The sequence below is a fragment of the Lissotriton vulgaris genome, chromosome 11, assembly GCF_964263255.1.
Source record: "Lissotriton vulgaris chromosome 11, aLisVul1.2, whole genome shotgun sequence".
Classification (NCBI taxonomy): Eukaryota; Metazoa; Chordata; class Amphibia; order Caudata; family Salamandridae; genus Lissotriton; species Lissotriton vulgaris.
In genome coordinates this window covers 734,605,762-734,622,355 of record NC_141699.1, presented here as the reverse complement: position 1 = coordinate 734,622,355, position 16,594 = coordinate 734,605,762, and the positions used below count along the sequence as shown (strand labels likewise).

General features: G+C 44.8%; 1 protein-coding gene across 1 annotated transcript in view; it reads left to right on the top strand.

Annotated features, from left to right (window-relative positions):
- GIGYF2 (GRB10 interacting GYF protein 2) overlaps positions 1-16,594 on the top strand; it is a 1,722,773-nt gene that overhangs the window by 97,530 nt on the left and 1,608,649 nt on the right. The window contains exon 2 of the mRNA XM_086942529.1: positions 13,812-13,937. Coding sequence (XP_086798655.1) covers positions 13,897-13,937 — 41 coding nt within the window. The 5' untranslated portion in view covers positions 13,812-13,896. The remainder of the gene's footprint in view (positions 1-13,811; positions 13,938-16,594) is intronic.

Below are 16,594 nucleotides of genomic sequence, written 5' to 3'. Positions count from 1 at the left end.
CTCCATCCGCCCTTCTCATCTTTCTGGCCTCACCTCGACCTCGCACCTTATTTTCTTCAGGACAGTCTGGATGCTTCATAGCTCCTCTGGCCTCCCTGCCCCCCGCCCCCTGATTTCATTCTTACCTCTCTCCTCTCTAGCCTCCTTTTCCTCTATAGTCTCTTTCCACTCCCATCTCTTTTGAGTCTCTCTCTTCCACCTACATCCTCGCCCTTATCTCATCCACCCTCTTCTCACCACCTTCCATCCTTTTCTCCTGGTCCTTCTATCCAAATCTTTATCCTATCACCCCCATATCTTTCCTTGCCCTCCTCATGCTTCTCCATTTCTTCTATTTTCTTTTCTCTCTCCTTCCCCAGTTTCTGCTCTTTCTGTACTCTCCCCTCGTGATCCTGCCTCATCTTATCACCTTTTAGTTCTCCTCCCTCCATCTTCCACTTTTTCCATCGATGTTCACTCATCTCCCCACACCCTTCTCTCATCTTTAGATCCCACGCCATCTCCCACTCTCCTTCCCCCTATCTAGTCTTGTGTTTCCTAGAACTCGCAGGTATTCAGGGGGTTGGAGGCTTCTGAGTTTCTAAAAGCACTTTGCACTTCAGGAGGTCTAGCCCACACAAGAACAGTCATCCCCCTTGAAAATCATCCATCATGTGCTGAATCGCGACTCTCCAGTTCAGGCGTGTGTGCTCTCTAGGGCCCAAGCATGATTAATTGTTGGCAAACTGGCCTGACCCCTACCTAGGCTAGTGACCTCTCTGTGACAAAGAGCCATGCCTTGTGGACTACCAGATCCTGTACACCTGTGCTTGCATACATTCAGTTCATAGTGGGCACTTCACACGCACACACACACTGCACGCACACACTGCACGCACACACACACACTGCACGCACACTGCACGTGCACGCACACACACACTGCACGCACACACACACTGCACACACACTGCACGCACACACTGCACGCACACACACACTGCACGCACACTGCACGTGCACGCACACTGCACGCGCACACACACTGCACGCGCACACACACTGCACCCTCGCACACACTGCACCCTCGCACACACTGCACCCTCGCACACACTGCACCCTCGCACACACTGCACCCTCGCACACACTGCACCCTCGCACACACTGCACCCTCGCACACACTGCACCCTCGCACACACTGCACCCTCGCGCGCTCTCTGCGCCCTCGCGCGCTCTCTGCGCTCCCTCGCGCTCTCTGCGCTCCCTCGCGCTCTCTGCGCTTCCTCGCGCTCTCTGCGCTCCCTCGCGCGCTCTGCGCTCCCTCGCGCTCTCTGCGCTCCCTCGCGCTCTCTGCGCTCCCTCGCGCTCTCTGCGCTCCCTCGCGCACTCTGCGCTGGAACATACACGCCACATAATTACACTCCACATAAGTACACTCCACATAAGTACACTCCACATAAGTACACTCCACATAAGTACACTCCACATAAGTACACTCCACATAAGTACACTCCACATAAGTACACTCCACTCAATGCAACATACACTCCAAATACCACTCATCGCCACATAATTACACAGCACTCAATGCCACATACACTCCAAAAACCACATACACTCCAAATACCACTCAGTGCCACATAATTACACTCCACATAATTACACTGCACTCAATGCAACATACACTCCAAATACCACTCAGTGCCACATAATTACAAGCCACATAATTACTCACTCAATGCAACATACACTCCAAATACCACTCAGTGCCACATTGTTAGACGGACCGGGAGGGTCGGCCGAGGATAAGGGGAGAGGTCTCCGGGGAGAGCCGTCTCCAGCGATCGTACAGACAAGTAACTTCCCCCCCCACAGACGGACACCACACAAGGGTAAGGTTCAACGATACTTTATAGGCAATTCTTTAAGTACGATGGATTTGTACAAGGAGGTCTGGACTCAGGGGTCCCCTCGATTCTGGTCTCTGGTTTGGGGAAAGGGTAGCGGGACAGTCTTGTTACCAAGAAGTGGAAATAGCTCTCAATCCTCGAGCTCGGCGTTCTAGATGATCGGGCCGCGGCGGAGCCAGCAGGTCCCGAGATGGACGTAGGTAACGACGGTCCGCGGCGGAGCCAGCAGGTCCCGATGAGATGATGGTTGCAAACGGTCCGCGGCCACGCCAGCAGGTCCCGACGACGATGAAGGATTTGGAAGGTTACGAAGGTTGCGGCAGCGCCGGCAGGCAAGATGAAGGTGCACGAGGCAGAGCTATGGCAGCGCCAGTAGTCCGTCAAGGATGAGTTCTTCTTTGCGTCTCTCGACTCCAAGATACAACTACCCTCCTGCTCTGGGCTGCCCCAGTTATAGGGCTGATGTTCTTTGATGTCCGGACCCTCGCACCTGGAGGTCGGGAGGTCCGGGATGAGGGTGTCCCGACACCCAGCAGGAGGGTGGAGCCAGCGCCCGAGGAGGCGATGGCCGAGCGGCACTTGGCGGGGGAGAGCCATCGACACCTCTTTCTCCCATTGACTTACCAAGTAGCCCGCTCACCTCCTGGGTGGATGGTGGTGCCGGGATGTCTGAGGCCTGGCTAGGCCCAGGGTTGAGGTCGACCGGGGGCCAGGCGGCCTCGTGGTGGAGTGTCCAAGATGGCGTCCCGGAGGGCGCGTGGGCCAGCAGTGGATCGGGCCCACGAGGTCGATATGTTCGAAGGCAGAGGTCCCTGAGGGGACGGAGGGTGTGCAATGGTGGTGGGTGGTACTTGTGTGACCGGGCTCGGGCCTGGTCGGGCCGGGGGAGAGCGGCCCTTCATGTGGCCTGTCCAACACACATAATTACAAGCCACATAATTACTCACTCAATGCAACATACACTCCAAATACCACTCAGTGCCACATAATTACAAGCCACACAATTACACAGCACTCAATGCCACATACACTCCAAAAACCACATACACTCCAAATACCACTCGGTGCCACATAATTACACGCCACATAATTACACTGCACTCCATGCAACATACACTCCAAATACCACTCAGTGCCACATAATTACACGCCACATAATTACACTGCACTCCATGCAACATACACTCCAAATCCCACTCAGTGCCACATAATTACACGCCACATAATTACACAGCACTCAATGCAACACACTCAGTGCCACATAATTATATGCTACGTAATTACACTGCACTCAATTCAACATACACTCCAAACAATACCACTCAGTGCCATATAATTATATGCTACATAATTACACTGCACTAAATGCAGCATACACTCCAAATACCACTCAGTACCACATAATTACATGCCACAAAATTACACTCTACTGAATACAACATACACTCCCCATATTACCACTCAGTGCCATATAATTACACACCTCATACTTGCACTCTACTCAATGCAACATAGATACACTTTATCTATCTGTCTATCTATCTATGGCCCTCACTCTATCTGTCTATCGCACTCACTCTATCACCATCACTCTATCTATCTATCGCCCTCACTCTCTATCTATCGCACTCACTCTATTGCATCACCACAACATCACTATGCGCTACCACAGCATCACTGTACGCCACAGCATCACTCGTCGCCACCACAATATCACTCAGCGCTACCACAGCATCAATCTGGTTCAAATATGTTCTCTCAATGTTTCAAACTTTATTACAAATGTCACAAAAAGATGTTAATATTTCACTTCTGTTCTTGGTTTTTCGTCACAATAAAATACAATGAACATAATCTTCACAAAGGTTATTTACAAAAGCTATTGCCATTATAAATTAAAGTAACTTTTAAGTATTAATTATTAAAAAATAAAAGCCATTTTTATTTGTAATATCAATACATCTAAGTCACATAAATACAACACATATTGCATTACAAATGCTATAGGTGTCTTATTTGTGAAAGTTAAAACTATTGGCATTGTAAATGACAAAGCTATTAATTTTGCTCTTTTCAAAACCAACACATAAATACAAAATGTGTCATTTACAATACCAGTAGCTCAAACTTTCCTAATGCGAGACCTATTGCATTGCAAATGCTTGTTGACATGGTCACCCCCATATTATGCATGGTACAAGATGTGATTTCGACAAAGTTCACTGGATTCCTGCTGCCCAGGTCCCCAGTGCCTCTTTCCAAAACTGAACTATTGTTCCCCCAATTGGCAAAACCTTTAGCACCCTCTGTTAGACCCTAGTAAATTGTACCCTGGTACCTAGGGCCTGAGGTACTAAAGAGGGTCCCTAAGGGCTGCAGCATGAATTGTGCCATTCTAAGGAGCCCCTCACCAAACATATGCAAGACTGCCATTGCAGGCTGCGTGTCTTGGTGCAGACAAAAGTGAAAACACAACATGTCTCATCACTGTGTGCAAAGTCTCCTGCCACTGCAGCCATATTTGTTAGTCTCCCCTACAGCAAGCCTACCAACCCTAAGGCAGGTTGCTCAATATTTCATGTGAGGGCATACCTGAATGAGCAGATATGCCCCTGTTCTTGTCAGTCCTATTACTGTCCGTACAAGTGACCAGAGAAGCCATTTTGAAACGTATGTTGAACACTGCTGTTAACAAGTTCCCCAGCTACATGATGGCTTCACCAAAAATAGTGATGTTTTGTATCAAACATCAAATATTGGTAAACCCACATGGATGCCAGTGTCGGATTTACCAATACATTCACCAGGAGGGCACCTTAGAGGAAATCTTACCAGCCTCTGGTGCCGTTGCTGACTGCTTTCTGCCCCAGCCTGCCACCCGAGACATCGTTCTGACCTCCTAGGGTGAGAGGCTTTGCTCTCAGGAGACCCAGAACAAAGGCCTGTCTGAGAAGAAGGCGTAACACCCCCACCCACATGATGACATGCTGATTAGCCTCTTTGGACCGATGAGCTGTTATGAAGCTGCTGCCTTTGGAATGCCAATCTGGCTCACCTCACAGGAGAGGAAGCCACCCTTCCTCACCCCGCGTCCAGACAAGAAGGGAAATGAGCTAGTCAGGTAGGCGTGCCACTTTCATGCTAGTACCACCCCTAAGGTGGGCTACTGTGAGGTGGATCCAATGTTCAGAAGTAGCCATCTTTGTGATGGCATAATTCGGAATTCTGGGACGGCGTTATGCCTACTTCTCACAGGAAGTGGCCATATGGGGACGTAGTGACCCCAATGGGTCAGTAGCCCATTGGCAACTACCCTACACTCCCCTAAATTGTGTATTTAGGGGGTCCCTGGAACCAGAGAAGCAGATCCTGACGACTTGAGAGGGCACCGAAGAGCTTCAGAGAAGAGAAGCAGCAGCTGATCTGGGACCAACCCTGCCAGCCTGTCTGCATCCTTCATTGTTAATTACGCCAAAGTTCACTCGACCATCAGCTGTGACTCCAGAAACTTGGGAGGACTGCCTACCTTCGAAAAAGACTCTAGGCCACTTCAAACGCTAAAAGACAAGACTCTGAGGCCTCCAGAACTGTCAAAACCCAACACCGAAAGTCACCACTGCACCCGTCGCCTCCTGCCAGAGTTGAAGTTGGCCACCGGTGTCAGCGAGGTCCCCCAGCCCTCTATAGCTTGAGCCCATCGTGGTTTCGCCCCTTTGGACTCCCCGACCTAGTCTGCAGCCTCTGCACGTTGGCCCCCTCAACTATGACTGCTCCGGTAAGGAAAAAAGCAGACGCCTAAAGACACCTCTGCACACGTCGCCCCTTGGCCTTGGGGAGGAGGACCAAGGTGTCCCTCCGTCCTCATGCATTGCAAGTCCTGAGCCCACTTGCTGGTTTATCCTGATTGGCTTTCTAGCCAGAGCCTGCGGCTTCTCTTTACTTTGGCCGATTCCCCATCGAATCGCCTGACTCCTGACACTGATATGCACCCTGCACCGGACCCCCCTCATGCCGTTGGTGGTGTGCTGCTTATGTTGCCATGGACCTTGCCCACCACTCACTTGAACTCCTGGAGATTGGTCCTGTAAGTCGTTTGCAGAACTTGTTCTGCTTTCCATAGGATAACATTGCAGAACCAAGAAATTGTCCACTTTTTAAAGTGAAAAGAATTTATATTAAAAAAAATTACTTACCTGACCGATTTTACTCCGATGGCAAATCATATATAAAGGTATTTGGTATTTTTAGGTCTCGTCTTAGCGCCCGTGCGCTGCACTGCGAGCATTCTAGTAAGGACGTTTAACTCTGAGCACAACGAGCATTTGTTTTTTTTTTGTTGATCACGCTATTGGCTTTTGCGTGTGTCTTTCTACTAAAGACAGCACACAATTGGCTAAAGGTGGGTGCATGTCCCGACTTCTCTCTCCCCTGGCCTAGGGAGCTCTGGAGCGAACAGCAGCACGGGCGGGTGCCAGCTGCATACCTCGCATTCCTTGCAGTGTGCTTGCACCGTGCTTGTTGTGAATTGCAACAGTATGTGCCAGTGGTTTGTACTCTCTATTGTGAGAACTCATTTACATGGGGTATGCTGCCCCCACAGGAAAACTTCCCATTAGAAAATGTTGTCTTTCGAGAACGACAGGAGCATGCAGTGGTACAAGGGTCCACAGCATGCTCCCTCCTGATGTCTTCCCTGCCTTGTTTTTTTAAAACCACATGTGAGAAAGTGGCTCTATATATACTGGACTAGAATGAAGTACAGTGTATAGAGTCCACCAACCCCAGAGGTATAACAGAGGTTAAAGTCAGAACTGACCTTACTCTCCAAAGTGGTAGCTTGGTCGAGCAGTAAGGCAGTACCAGAGGACAGTGTAAAGCATTTGTTGTTCACACTCGGTCAGCAAAAGGTTTCACACACACTCAAGAACTGAACTTCAGGCCAATTGTTATTATATCCTCAGATATAGTTTTTATTTTTAAAACCAACAATTATAAAAATATACTTTTCCAGTTATGAGTACTCTCATGTAAATACTTTGCAAAGGAGCAATAAAGTTTGTGCACACAATAATTACAGGATAGATAGTAAGCAACACAGTTCTGAAACACTCTAGCATTGAGCTTAATGGGTTTTTCACAGATAAGTTAAGTTGATTACTTTATGGATTACTTTGGTAGTAAATAAATAGTAACAATATGAGAGAGAGGGGAAAAGGACACCCTCAGTCCCCCAGGCAATCTTAGTTAAACAACAAGAGTGTCAAAATAACACAGTTAGCAAAAATTCAGAGATGAAGATCTTCCTATAGGATTCACATTGGAAGTCTTGTAGGGATTTCTTAGAAGCCCTCACTCACCACCCTGGGTGGTGACCTGCTTCATCATCGGGCCCACCAGGAGAAGCCGAATGCCTCCCTGGTGTGCTACAACGCCAGATTACTGCAGAGCTGGTTTTTTGTGACAGTGATGTGAAAAATACGTGAAGTTAAAATTGTCAAAGAGCTGTACGAGATAGAAATTTTTTTTTATTCAACGGTCAGCCTGACCAGGTTAAAATATGTGTAGGGAAATGTGCCAATTAATGTATTGGTTATTTCCACTCAAGGTGGGGTCGACATGTTTCAGCCCTTATGTGTATAGTTACTGGGCTTTCTTCAGGACCATGTTTTGTGTACCTCCGCGGTGTGGGCGCGCTAAGGTCCACCCTACCAGAGGACGTGAAAGTTAAAATTGACTGTGTAAAATGTGCAGAAAAATAAACAAACCATCAAGTTGTGGAAATTACCTCTGCTTTAGAGGAACCTGTATAGTCTGGAGAAAAACAAAGACATACAAACAATAAAGACAAACATAGAGTTAGAGGAATCTCAACAGTGATGTTGTCTGGAAGATTTCTCTCTGAATAAACGTGCGTTGGCTAGTCAAGAAGGCGTGACCGTTGTGCCATACATGCTATGTTTTAAATCATCAAAATGATGCTTTCAGCATGCAGAATGGCAAGAGAAATTATCCGATGTAGTATCGGACTGTGGTTACAACAATCGTGAGATGCGATCATTTGGCCTTACTTTGGTAGTACTCAGGACTAGATCTTCGTTTCAGTCCTGGGGTCTAAGCTGAAACCAGATTAGAAAAAACGTTTTAGTTACTGTGATGTATTTTCATGAATATAAAGCTGTTTTAAAAGTTCACACTTAGAAACTTTTCAATGGAAATCTGACAATGTTAGGTGCAGGGGTGTCTCTGGGGGTCGGAAAAGCTTACCCTCGGCTGGTCGCGGTTGGGGTGGCCCCTGGTTCTGAGTCTGCAGGCGTCAGCTGGATCGTCGAGGAGGGTCTTTGGGCACTGGACTTAGGGTCCCAATCGCCGGGGGGGATGTCATCGTGGTCCTGGTTCGGGTTGGCCCGGCCCGGGCTCGGCTGGTGCAGAGTGGGCTGGTCCGGAGCTTCCTGGTGAGCACCAGGTGGGTTGTTGCAGCAGAGCCTCTGCTGATGGGAGTCCCAATCTTCGAGACGGGCAAGGCAGGCATGTCCTCTGGGTGTCCCAAGGTTGCTGTCCGCGGAGGTTGCCGGGATTAGGAAGGAGCAGGTTCCAGGATCAACAGGCCGTAGGGCTGGGGCCAAGTCAGTTGTTGTTGTTCTGTTAGCAGCTACGCGGCGGGTCTTCTTCTTGATCTTCTTTCTTCTTCTTGGTATCGGGATCTGAGGAAGGACGGTTCAGGGAGCCCCTAAATACTAAATTTAGGGGCGTTCCAGGTAGGGCAAAGGAAGGGACCAATGGGTCCCTTTCCTGGGAGTACGCCTCCTATCCTGCTCCTCTCCTGTGGGAGCGGGGCAGGAGCCTAGCTGGGATTGGGCAGGGCTCCCCATCTACAAGATGGCCGGAGCCCGAGGTGTTTTGATTCGTTCTTATAACTGGCAGGCTAATACAATGTTTAGTATGTGTGAGCCAGGATTTACTTTAGAAATCTGATGTGCCGCACCGCACCCAGGATAGGAGACCTGCTTTAAAAATCATGACTCGACTTAAATTAGATGGATGACTGCCTTCTACCTTTACTAGATGGTGGACACTTTCTGACCCTGGTGTTTAACAACACCTGCGATGTTTACCGTTTAGTCCCACAACTATGTCTACTGATAGATTGTCACTATATATTGGTTATACCAATATGGCGCCGGTGCTACACTCTGCGTTTCTTTGTTTGTTTGAGTCGGATTACATCGTATCCGTAGGGGAGTGTTATCTTGTAGATATTTTATGCAGTTTGTCCGTGTGCTTGACGGTATAGTGGCTCCTATGTACATATGGTTAATGCCACTTTGATAATATAGGAACTGTTATGGACCTTCCATACGCTATGGTGAGACTTTGCGATATCGACCTTTGCATTGCTGGTCATGTATTATACACCTGGGTGGGAAATTTATCGGGGCGATTGTGACTTTTACCATTAGTTTTACGGATGACCACACAAGCTATAATGGGATTTAGTTTGTTACGGTTTTTTTTGGTTAATAACTTGACTTCATAGATCCTTTATGAGTTACCTAGAGGCAATTCCTGACTTACATTATTTAACTCGTGTTTGCTTGGGCTAGTATATTGTCTGTGTTTTTTTACTAAGGGCGAATTTATGGATTACGTTGCTAAATTAGCGTTTTATGTATACTAGGACACCTGGGGCTCGTCTGTAATTTTGGAATCGTACTGCTTTAATAAAACTGATTGATTCAAGAGTCTCCAGATTACAGTGAGTGGTTTTTGATATTATGAATTAGTTACATGATCTCGATCATTGTTGGCTAATCTGATACCCCTGATTTTGGTTTGTTCTTCTCTTTCTTTCTTTTTATAGACTATTATTATTCGTTTTTACTTGCGGGTACCATATACTGATTAATACTTATTAGCTCTTGCAATATGTGAGTTATGTAGTCGACTGTGACCGTACTCTCCAACCTATTTTCTGGCGTTCGCCCTTTCTTTCCTTTTGTTTCTCCTGCTTTTTTTAATTATATTTTTTCTCACTTTCTCTTTTTTTCCTCTTCTTAGTTAAATTAGATTCTCGGATTCTGCCTAATACTAATTATAATTTATTCTTGATATGGAGTGGTTATTTCTATGTTTCTGGCTCTCCTTCTCTTTTCTGGATATCACATATTTGATTGGTGATGGGTGTTGGCGACACTCTATTTGTCAAAGATACCTTATCCTCCCTTTACTCACGTTTGTGTCTTATATTAGGACACTATACTGCCACGTGGTGTTATGTATAGTTTCACTTCACAGTCTGATTTGGACGTTGGATCTTTGGTTCACACTATCTGACTTGTCTGGGTTTGGCCACTTTCTGATAGGTTTGTGTCCTTGACTTATTAGGACTGCTACATGTTTGTGAGCAGTGTAGATGTATTTCATTTGTGTCATGTTTTTGGTTCTGATTATGTGTATTATGATCTAGCCCTGAAGAAGTCTTTGGTCTATATTACCAAGACGAAACACGTGTTGGCGGCTAGATTGTTTTAAGAACAACAACATCTTAATAAAGGAATATATGAAGACCACTTCTTTCTCAAGACTTATTTGAAGAACTTTATTGACTCTTGGTTTTAGCTCAGGATATACTTTGCTTTTTGTAACACATTCACAGTTGTCTGCTGTGCCTATCATATTGTGATCTGCTCTTTAATATTAATGAGACAGGAGTTTTTGCAATCTGTGTCGCAGAAGTGGTGGGCTTCCTCAAAGCACATTTGTCTAATGCCTTATGCTCTCTTTAGCCCAGGGCTTTAGAGGGCAGGTTACCTCCTCTGAGTTCCAAGATGGAGATTGGTAACACGCGGGAGGAGTTTGTCTTTGTCACAACTGAACAGAAGCAGTGAAAGCGTGTATCTGGCAGCAAGCAAAAAGTAGGTGGAGTAAAAAACTGGAGCTGGCGTCTGAGCCAGAGCAGCGCAGTGGAGAAAGCAGAGTGAGGCGAGAGACACACCATTACCCTGCTCCCTTCTGCTGCCTCGCCCCTCTATTATTCTGGGGTGACAGGTGGCAGGGCAACAAGGCAGGCCCTTGCACGACATGGCATCAGACATCAGGGCTTCGAGCTTGGTGGGCTGCAGGTGGGGGTGTGGCCCCTAACAGAACAGCCTTGCACAGCCCCTGCCAGCTCTTCCTAAACTGTCCACCAAACCAAACTTTGCCCAGACCTTGGCGGAGCCCGAATTGGGCCGACGGCCGGGCTCTTGCTGAATCAATAATTTCAGACTACGCCGGCTCCATGGGTTGCCCACGTCCACCTTGTGTGCCTTCGCCTCATCCTTGGGGAGGTTGGGTATCTGCTCCACACCTGCACGTCTTCCCACAACTTTCCTCCTTCCGCAAGCAAGTGGATAGTGCGCTTGATAGAGCTTGGTAAGGGAGTGGTTAGCAAATACAGCTTGGGTAATCGTACAGCACAATAGAAGGGAGAAAATCAAATTGAATGAATTTTATTATGTTATATGTACTTCCTAAGGCTGCCCACCCCTCTCTTCCCCCCCCAATCCTCTACAAACATATAGGAAAACATCTAAAATGAAGGAATGATTTAGAGACTGCCACAGAACCTAAAGCACCAGTGATGCGTCTTGCTGTTTTCAAAAGCCTACATATACCATTCTTTATTTTTTTACTGTTTAAAGCTGAATCACTTTAAATGTATAATGCAATCTGAGCCAGTCCCAAGTTTTTCAATTTCATTTGTTTTTAACATTATGCCATTACCAGCTACTTCCATCAACCCACCACAGGGTAGCACGCTTAGGGGCACTAGACTAGACTAGACTAGACTACCATGCTTCTAATAAACCCAGCCATGTGCCACAATCTCCACACACACTGCCCATATTACCCATGCTCCTCACTCAGGCTCTCTAGATCTTCCCACTTTCTCACACTGCCTTGTTCATGTGCTACAACTGGGCCACTGGAGTAATGCGAAAATGTGGCCTCAACAATTTTCGCATGATTTTAGATTTGCCACATTTGCCACATAATCCATCATCTGCCGCATAATCTGGAGATTTTAATAAAATAAAAAAATGGTTCTAGCTCAAACTGTTCAAAAGTTACTAAAATGCAGCGACACATGTTGCCGCGCACTGGAAGACCCTTTTCAAAGCTGTGCTGACCATCTTTCTGTTCCTTATTACAATATTTGGGTTTCAAACTGGTACTAATACGTTGTAACCAATGCCCTGACAGTGTTACCAAGTTTAACAAGCATTGGCATAGGCAATAGGTCTCGCTTTTGGGACCTTATAAATATTTAGTTATGCAGCACAATATCCTTGGTGCAACAACTGTTGCATGGCTAAACGCTTATAAAGTCCCAAAGGCGAGACCTATTGGCTATGCCAATGCTTGTTATAAATTGGTGTGGATCTCCTTCTTGAGTTTTGTGTCATTTATTAATCATTGTGTGTATTTGCAAATGTCTTGCGCTCCTCTGTGTTAAGCCAAAGGCTGCTCTATGACCCTACTCTGTAATAGAGCACTTTGGGTTTGCATAGCAAGCCCTTGTCCACTCGTAAGGGAAACCTTGAACTCTTTATATGATGTGTCAACTTTTTGATATATCACATAAAGAGCCTGCTTCCTACTTGTGTGTTTCTCTAGACTGAGTGAGTAAATGAGTGCGTTTGTAGGTAAATAGTTGCATAAATGCAAGTTTGGGGAACATAGTGCATGTATGATGATTTACAGAGTGCCAAAATCACCAGTCACTGAAAAGACATGTTCATATATAAGCCAAAGCTATTATATTGCCAATTCTTGTTTTTCGTTTAAATTGCTAAACCGCTCTTGCATACAATCAGCACAATAATTAGGAAACTTGCAAGGTATTAGTCATCTTCTGTGCTTATGGTAAACACAACAATAATGCTTCAGATGTTAATTTTGTAATCTTTTGATTAGCCAGTTATATATATTTTCTGCATTTTCCGATGGGACTTGTAGAAAAGACACTGGACATTGTTTTTTTTTTAAATTGTTCACTTGCTCTGTAATGGAGTTTTAAACTGGCTGCGGTCTGCCAATGGTTTGTGCTGTTATACCAATGTTTACATTTTTCTGTTCGTTTAACCTTTGTATGTTTCTCTTTCTTTATCCTGTCTCTCCACTTCCTTTTTCCAATTTTATCAGAATAAAGCTCTCTGATTGAAAACTTTCTAAACCACAGTAGTAGCACTTCGCACCCGAAAGGCGCATTGCAATGGACTACATGGGCAGGGTTATTAAATTCTATGTAATGATACATAGAGAGCAGCCAATTGACAAATATTTAGATGCTTTGGTCCTGGCAAGGTGTAGGAAAGCTCTAAATAATTAAGAAAGCAATACAATACTTTTTTGAAGTCCTAAATGAACGTTCCTGTGCTAGAGTGCATTGAAAACAGTTGTCCCTATTTAATCGCTGTAGGTTTTCGCATTACTTCCTTCCCCTCTGAAAAGTTGACTTTCAAACAACCCTGCAGTGTCATGTGTAGAAGGGAGAAAATTAGACCAGCTTATATCACTCCTATTTTTCTTGAAATTCACTCTGTTTAACTATGTTTTTGTGGTGCTTTATGGTTCACCACTTTTACCCATAATTTGTGTCATAAAATAGTGGTGCGTGCTGCAGGTGCTGCTATTGTTGCGGTATTACCCTTGCCGGGTAATGTGTGCCCTGTCAAGGTATTTGGCACTGCCCTGCTAAAGTATTTGCATCCCCCTTGGGATAATTCTATACTACCTCTGTGACAAGGTTAGAGGCATGTTACACATTGCCCTTTTAAAAGTTCTTTATGTATCCTGCCTGCCATTTTAACAGCTTAATTGTCTTCAGATACAAAACTTAACACTATTTTCTAACAATATTTCTTTCTTTCTTTCTTGCAGGTTTTCCTTCAGTGTAATATAAAAAAAATCTATCTTAAAAAAGTATATATTTATATACATATATATATATATATAAAAGAGCAGAATGGCTGGAGAAACTCAGACGCTTAACTTTGGGCCAGAATGGTAAGTCTCATATTGCTGACAGCAACCCCACCATCTAGTCCTACTAACCAGTGACGGTGTCAATTTTTTTGTTGGTTGTGTGAGATTCAGAGTACACCAGAATGGCTCTCTGGATCTACTTTCTATCAAAACAGTGATGTATTGGGAATAGATTGTTATATAGCATCAGCAGTAAACCTTTTGAGACATCACAAAGGTTAGATGCACAAAGTATATTCAAGTATAAATGGCAATAGTATGCTGTAGAAGAACCCTAACATTAAAGAAGTCATGATGATTTTGAATCAGTGTTGAAAGACAAGCAGTAGGTGCAGGCCAGTATCACTATCATTGTGTTCCTTCACAGGTTTCCTGTTCATTTTTTTAAAAATAAGTTGATAGAAAAGCACCAACCATACTTGATGTGCCTTTTATATTGTATTGCAACATTTATATTGCTCTTACTACCCATATGTGGGGCGCTTAAGTGCTTGCCTACATGAGTAGCATGCTATACCATGTAGTATGTGTTTGGTTGGAAGGATGTTTTTGCTGTGATCTTATTTTGAAAAGTGTTTCCATGTTGTGCGTAATGAACACCAAGGTGCGTTTTAGCGTATTATGGGGCATAGTAGTGTGTTAAATGATGAAGTGATAGTGACGGATGTGGTTTTATGGTTTTCAGTATGCTGGTAGCTTTGAACAGCTCTGCAGGTAGTTTTATATATTTTTTCATGATAGTCTGCTTTGCTGGTTATTGCACTGGGTTGTCCAATTTGATATTTTGTTTATATTTGTGGCCCTGAGCAGACCTGGTAGGAGGGCGAGAGAAGTGTTAAGATCTATAGGGATGGGCATTTTTATTATTATCCCTGGTCAGTGTGTCTGTGTGAGATGTAAAGAAGCGGTTGGATTATCCCATATCAATGTCTGTGTGAGATGTAAAGAAGCAGTCAGATTGTATAGCTATTTGGGACCTGCAGTGATTTTAATATATTATTGTCCTGTCCAGTAATGTGTAACCAATCTCTTGAGGTATTCCATGCCTTTTCGTTTGGTGATGTTTGTATTTGGCTGTACAGTACTGATGATGGACAGCCAGGAGTGTTGAGAAACCTCCCACTTGACCAACTACAGCTGGGATAGGGTTCTTTATGGGCCTCTCTTATCTGCAACTTGGCAGATAACCTCTCTTAATTAACGATAATAGAAAGATAGATGGGTTGATAGAAAAAGGAAAGAAGGCCGGTTTAATGGACGGATGAATCATTGGGTTTGAGTGGATGAAATGAAGGGGAGGATGGATGGATGGATGGATGGATGGATGGGTGAGTGGGTGATAGAATCAATCGATGGATGGGTGGCTGAAAGGATCAGTGGGTGGTTGGATTAGAATAGATGGATTAAAATAGATGTATGGGTGGCTGAAAGGATGAGTGTGTTAATGGATAAGTGGGAGGGTGGATAAAAGGATGGGTAGGTGAGTGGAAAAAAGGATGTGAGAGTAAATGAAAATCGGACCGGATGGATAGGTTGAAGGATTAAGGGTGAGAGGATAGTAGAATAAAGTGAAATTTGAGATGGTAGATGGTGAAATGATGGCTAAGTAAATTTTTCCTATCTGAGAGGGAGGACGCATGGGTGGGTGAAAGAATGGCAGAGTAAAAGGAAATCCACGGATGGACCGATCGATCAGCGGGTGAAAGGATAGCAGAGTAAATAGAAATCTGAGCAGATGGAAGGCATAGTAAATGGAAATCTAGGCAAATGGATTGCTGAGTAAATGATTATATGCAAGGATGGATGAGTAAAGCGATTGTCAATGGAAATCCTAGAAGATGGAGGGATGGATCGATCAGTGAGTGAAAGGATAGCAAACTAACTGGAAATCTGAGCGGACAGATGGATGAATGGGTGGGTGAAAGGATGGCAGAGTAAAAGGGATGTTTGAGAAGAAGGATGGCATTGTAGATAGAAATCTAATTGGATGGATGAATGAATGAATGAATGAATGGACATAAGAATAAACTGATGGATGAGTATTAGTGGATCAGTAAATCAAACAATGGGTGTTTGGTTTGATGAATTTATGGATGCATTGCATACATGGATGATGGAAATGTGGATGGATTGAATAGCCAGTGGATGGATGGAATGGTGAAAGACTGAATGATGAAAGAGAATGAGTGGATGACAGAATGTAAATGTGAAATGACAGATATCAGCGGGAGGATGGAAAGGTGAAAGGATAAATGGATCAGTGCTTGGATTGAAGAGACAGAGCTCTTTTCGAGGGAGGCGGAGCTCACTCGCTTCGCTTGCTTGATGCCATCAGAGCTTTGGTTCAAAGTGGGGGGCATTTTAATTTTCTGGCTACTCCCTTGTGGACAACCCTCATAGCAGATATGTATTGTGTGGATTTAATAGGTATAGGTTTGCTGACTGCTGTATATTTTGGTATTATTGTGGGCCATAACAGTTATATATTGAAGTACATAACTGTATGATATTACTGCGAACCCATAGGTCTGCTGCTTTTGGCTTACTTTTATAATAAAACCAGCTTGCTGGTTGAGTTGTTCACAATTTGTGGGTTGTAGGCATAGTATTGCGTTTTAGGGTGTGGCTGTTTTCTGGGCTCTGTTGCCTGACTAAAACTGGTACATTTATCTAGGGAA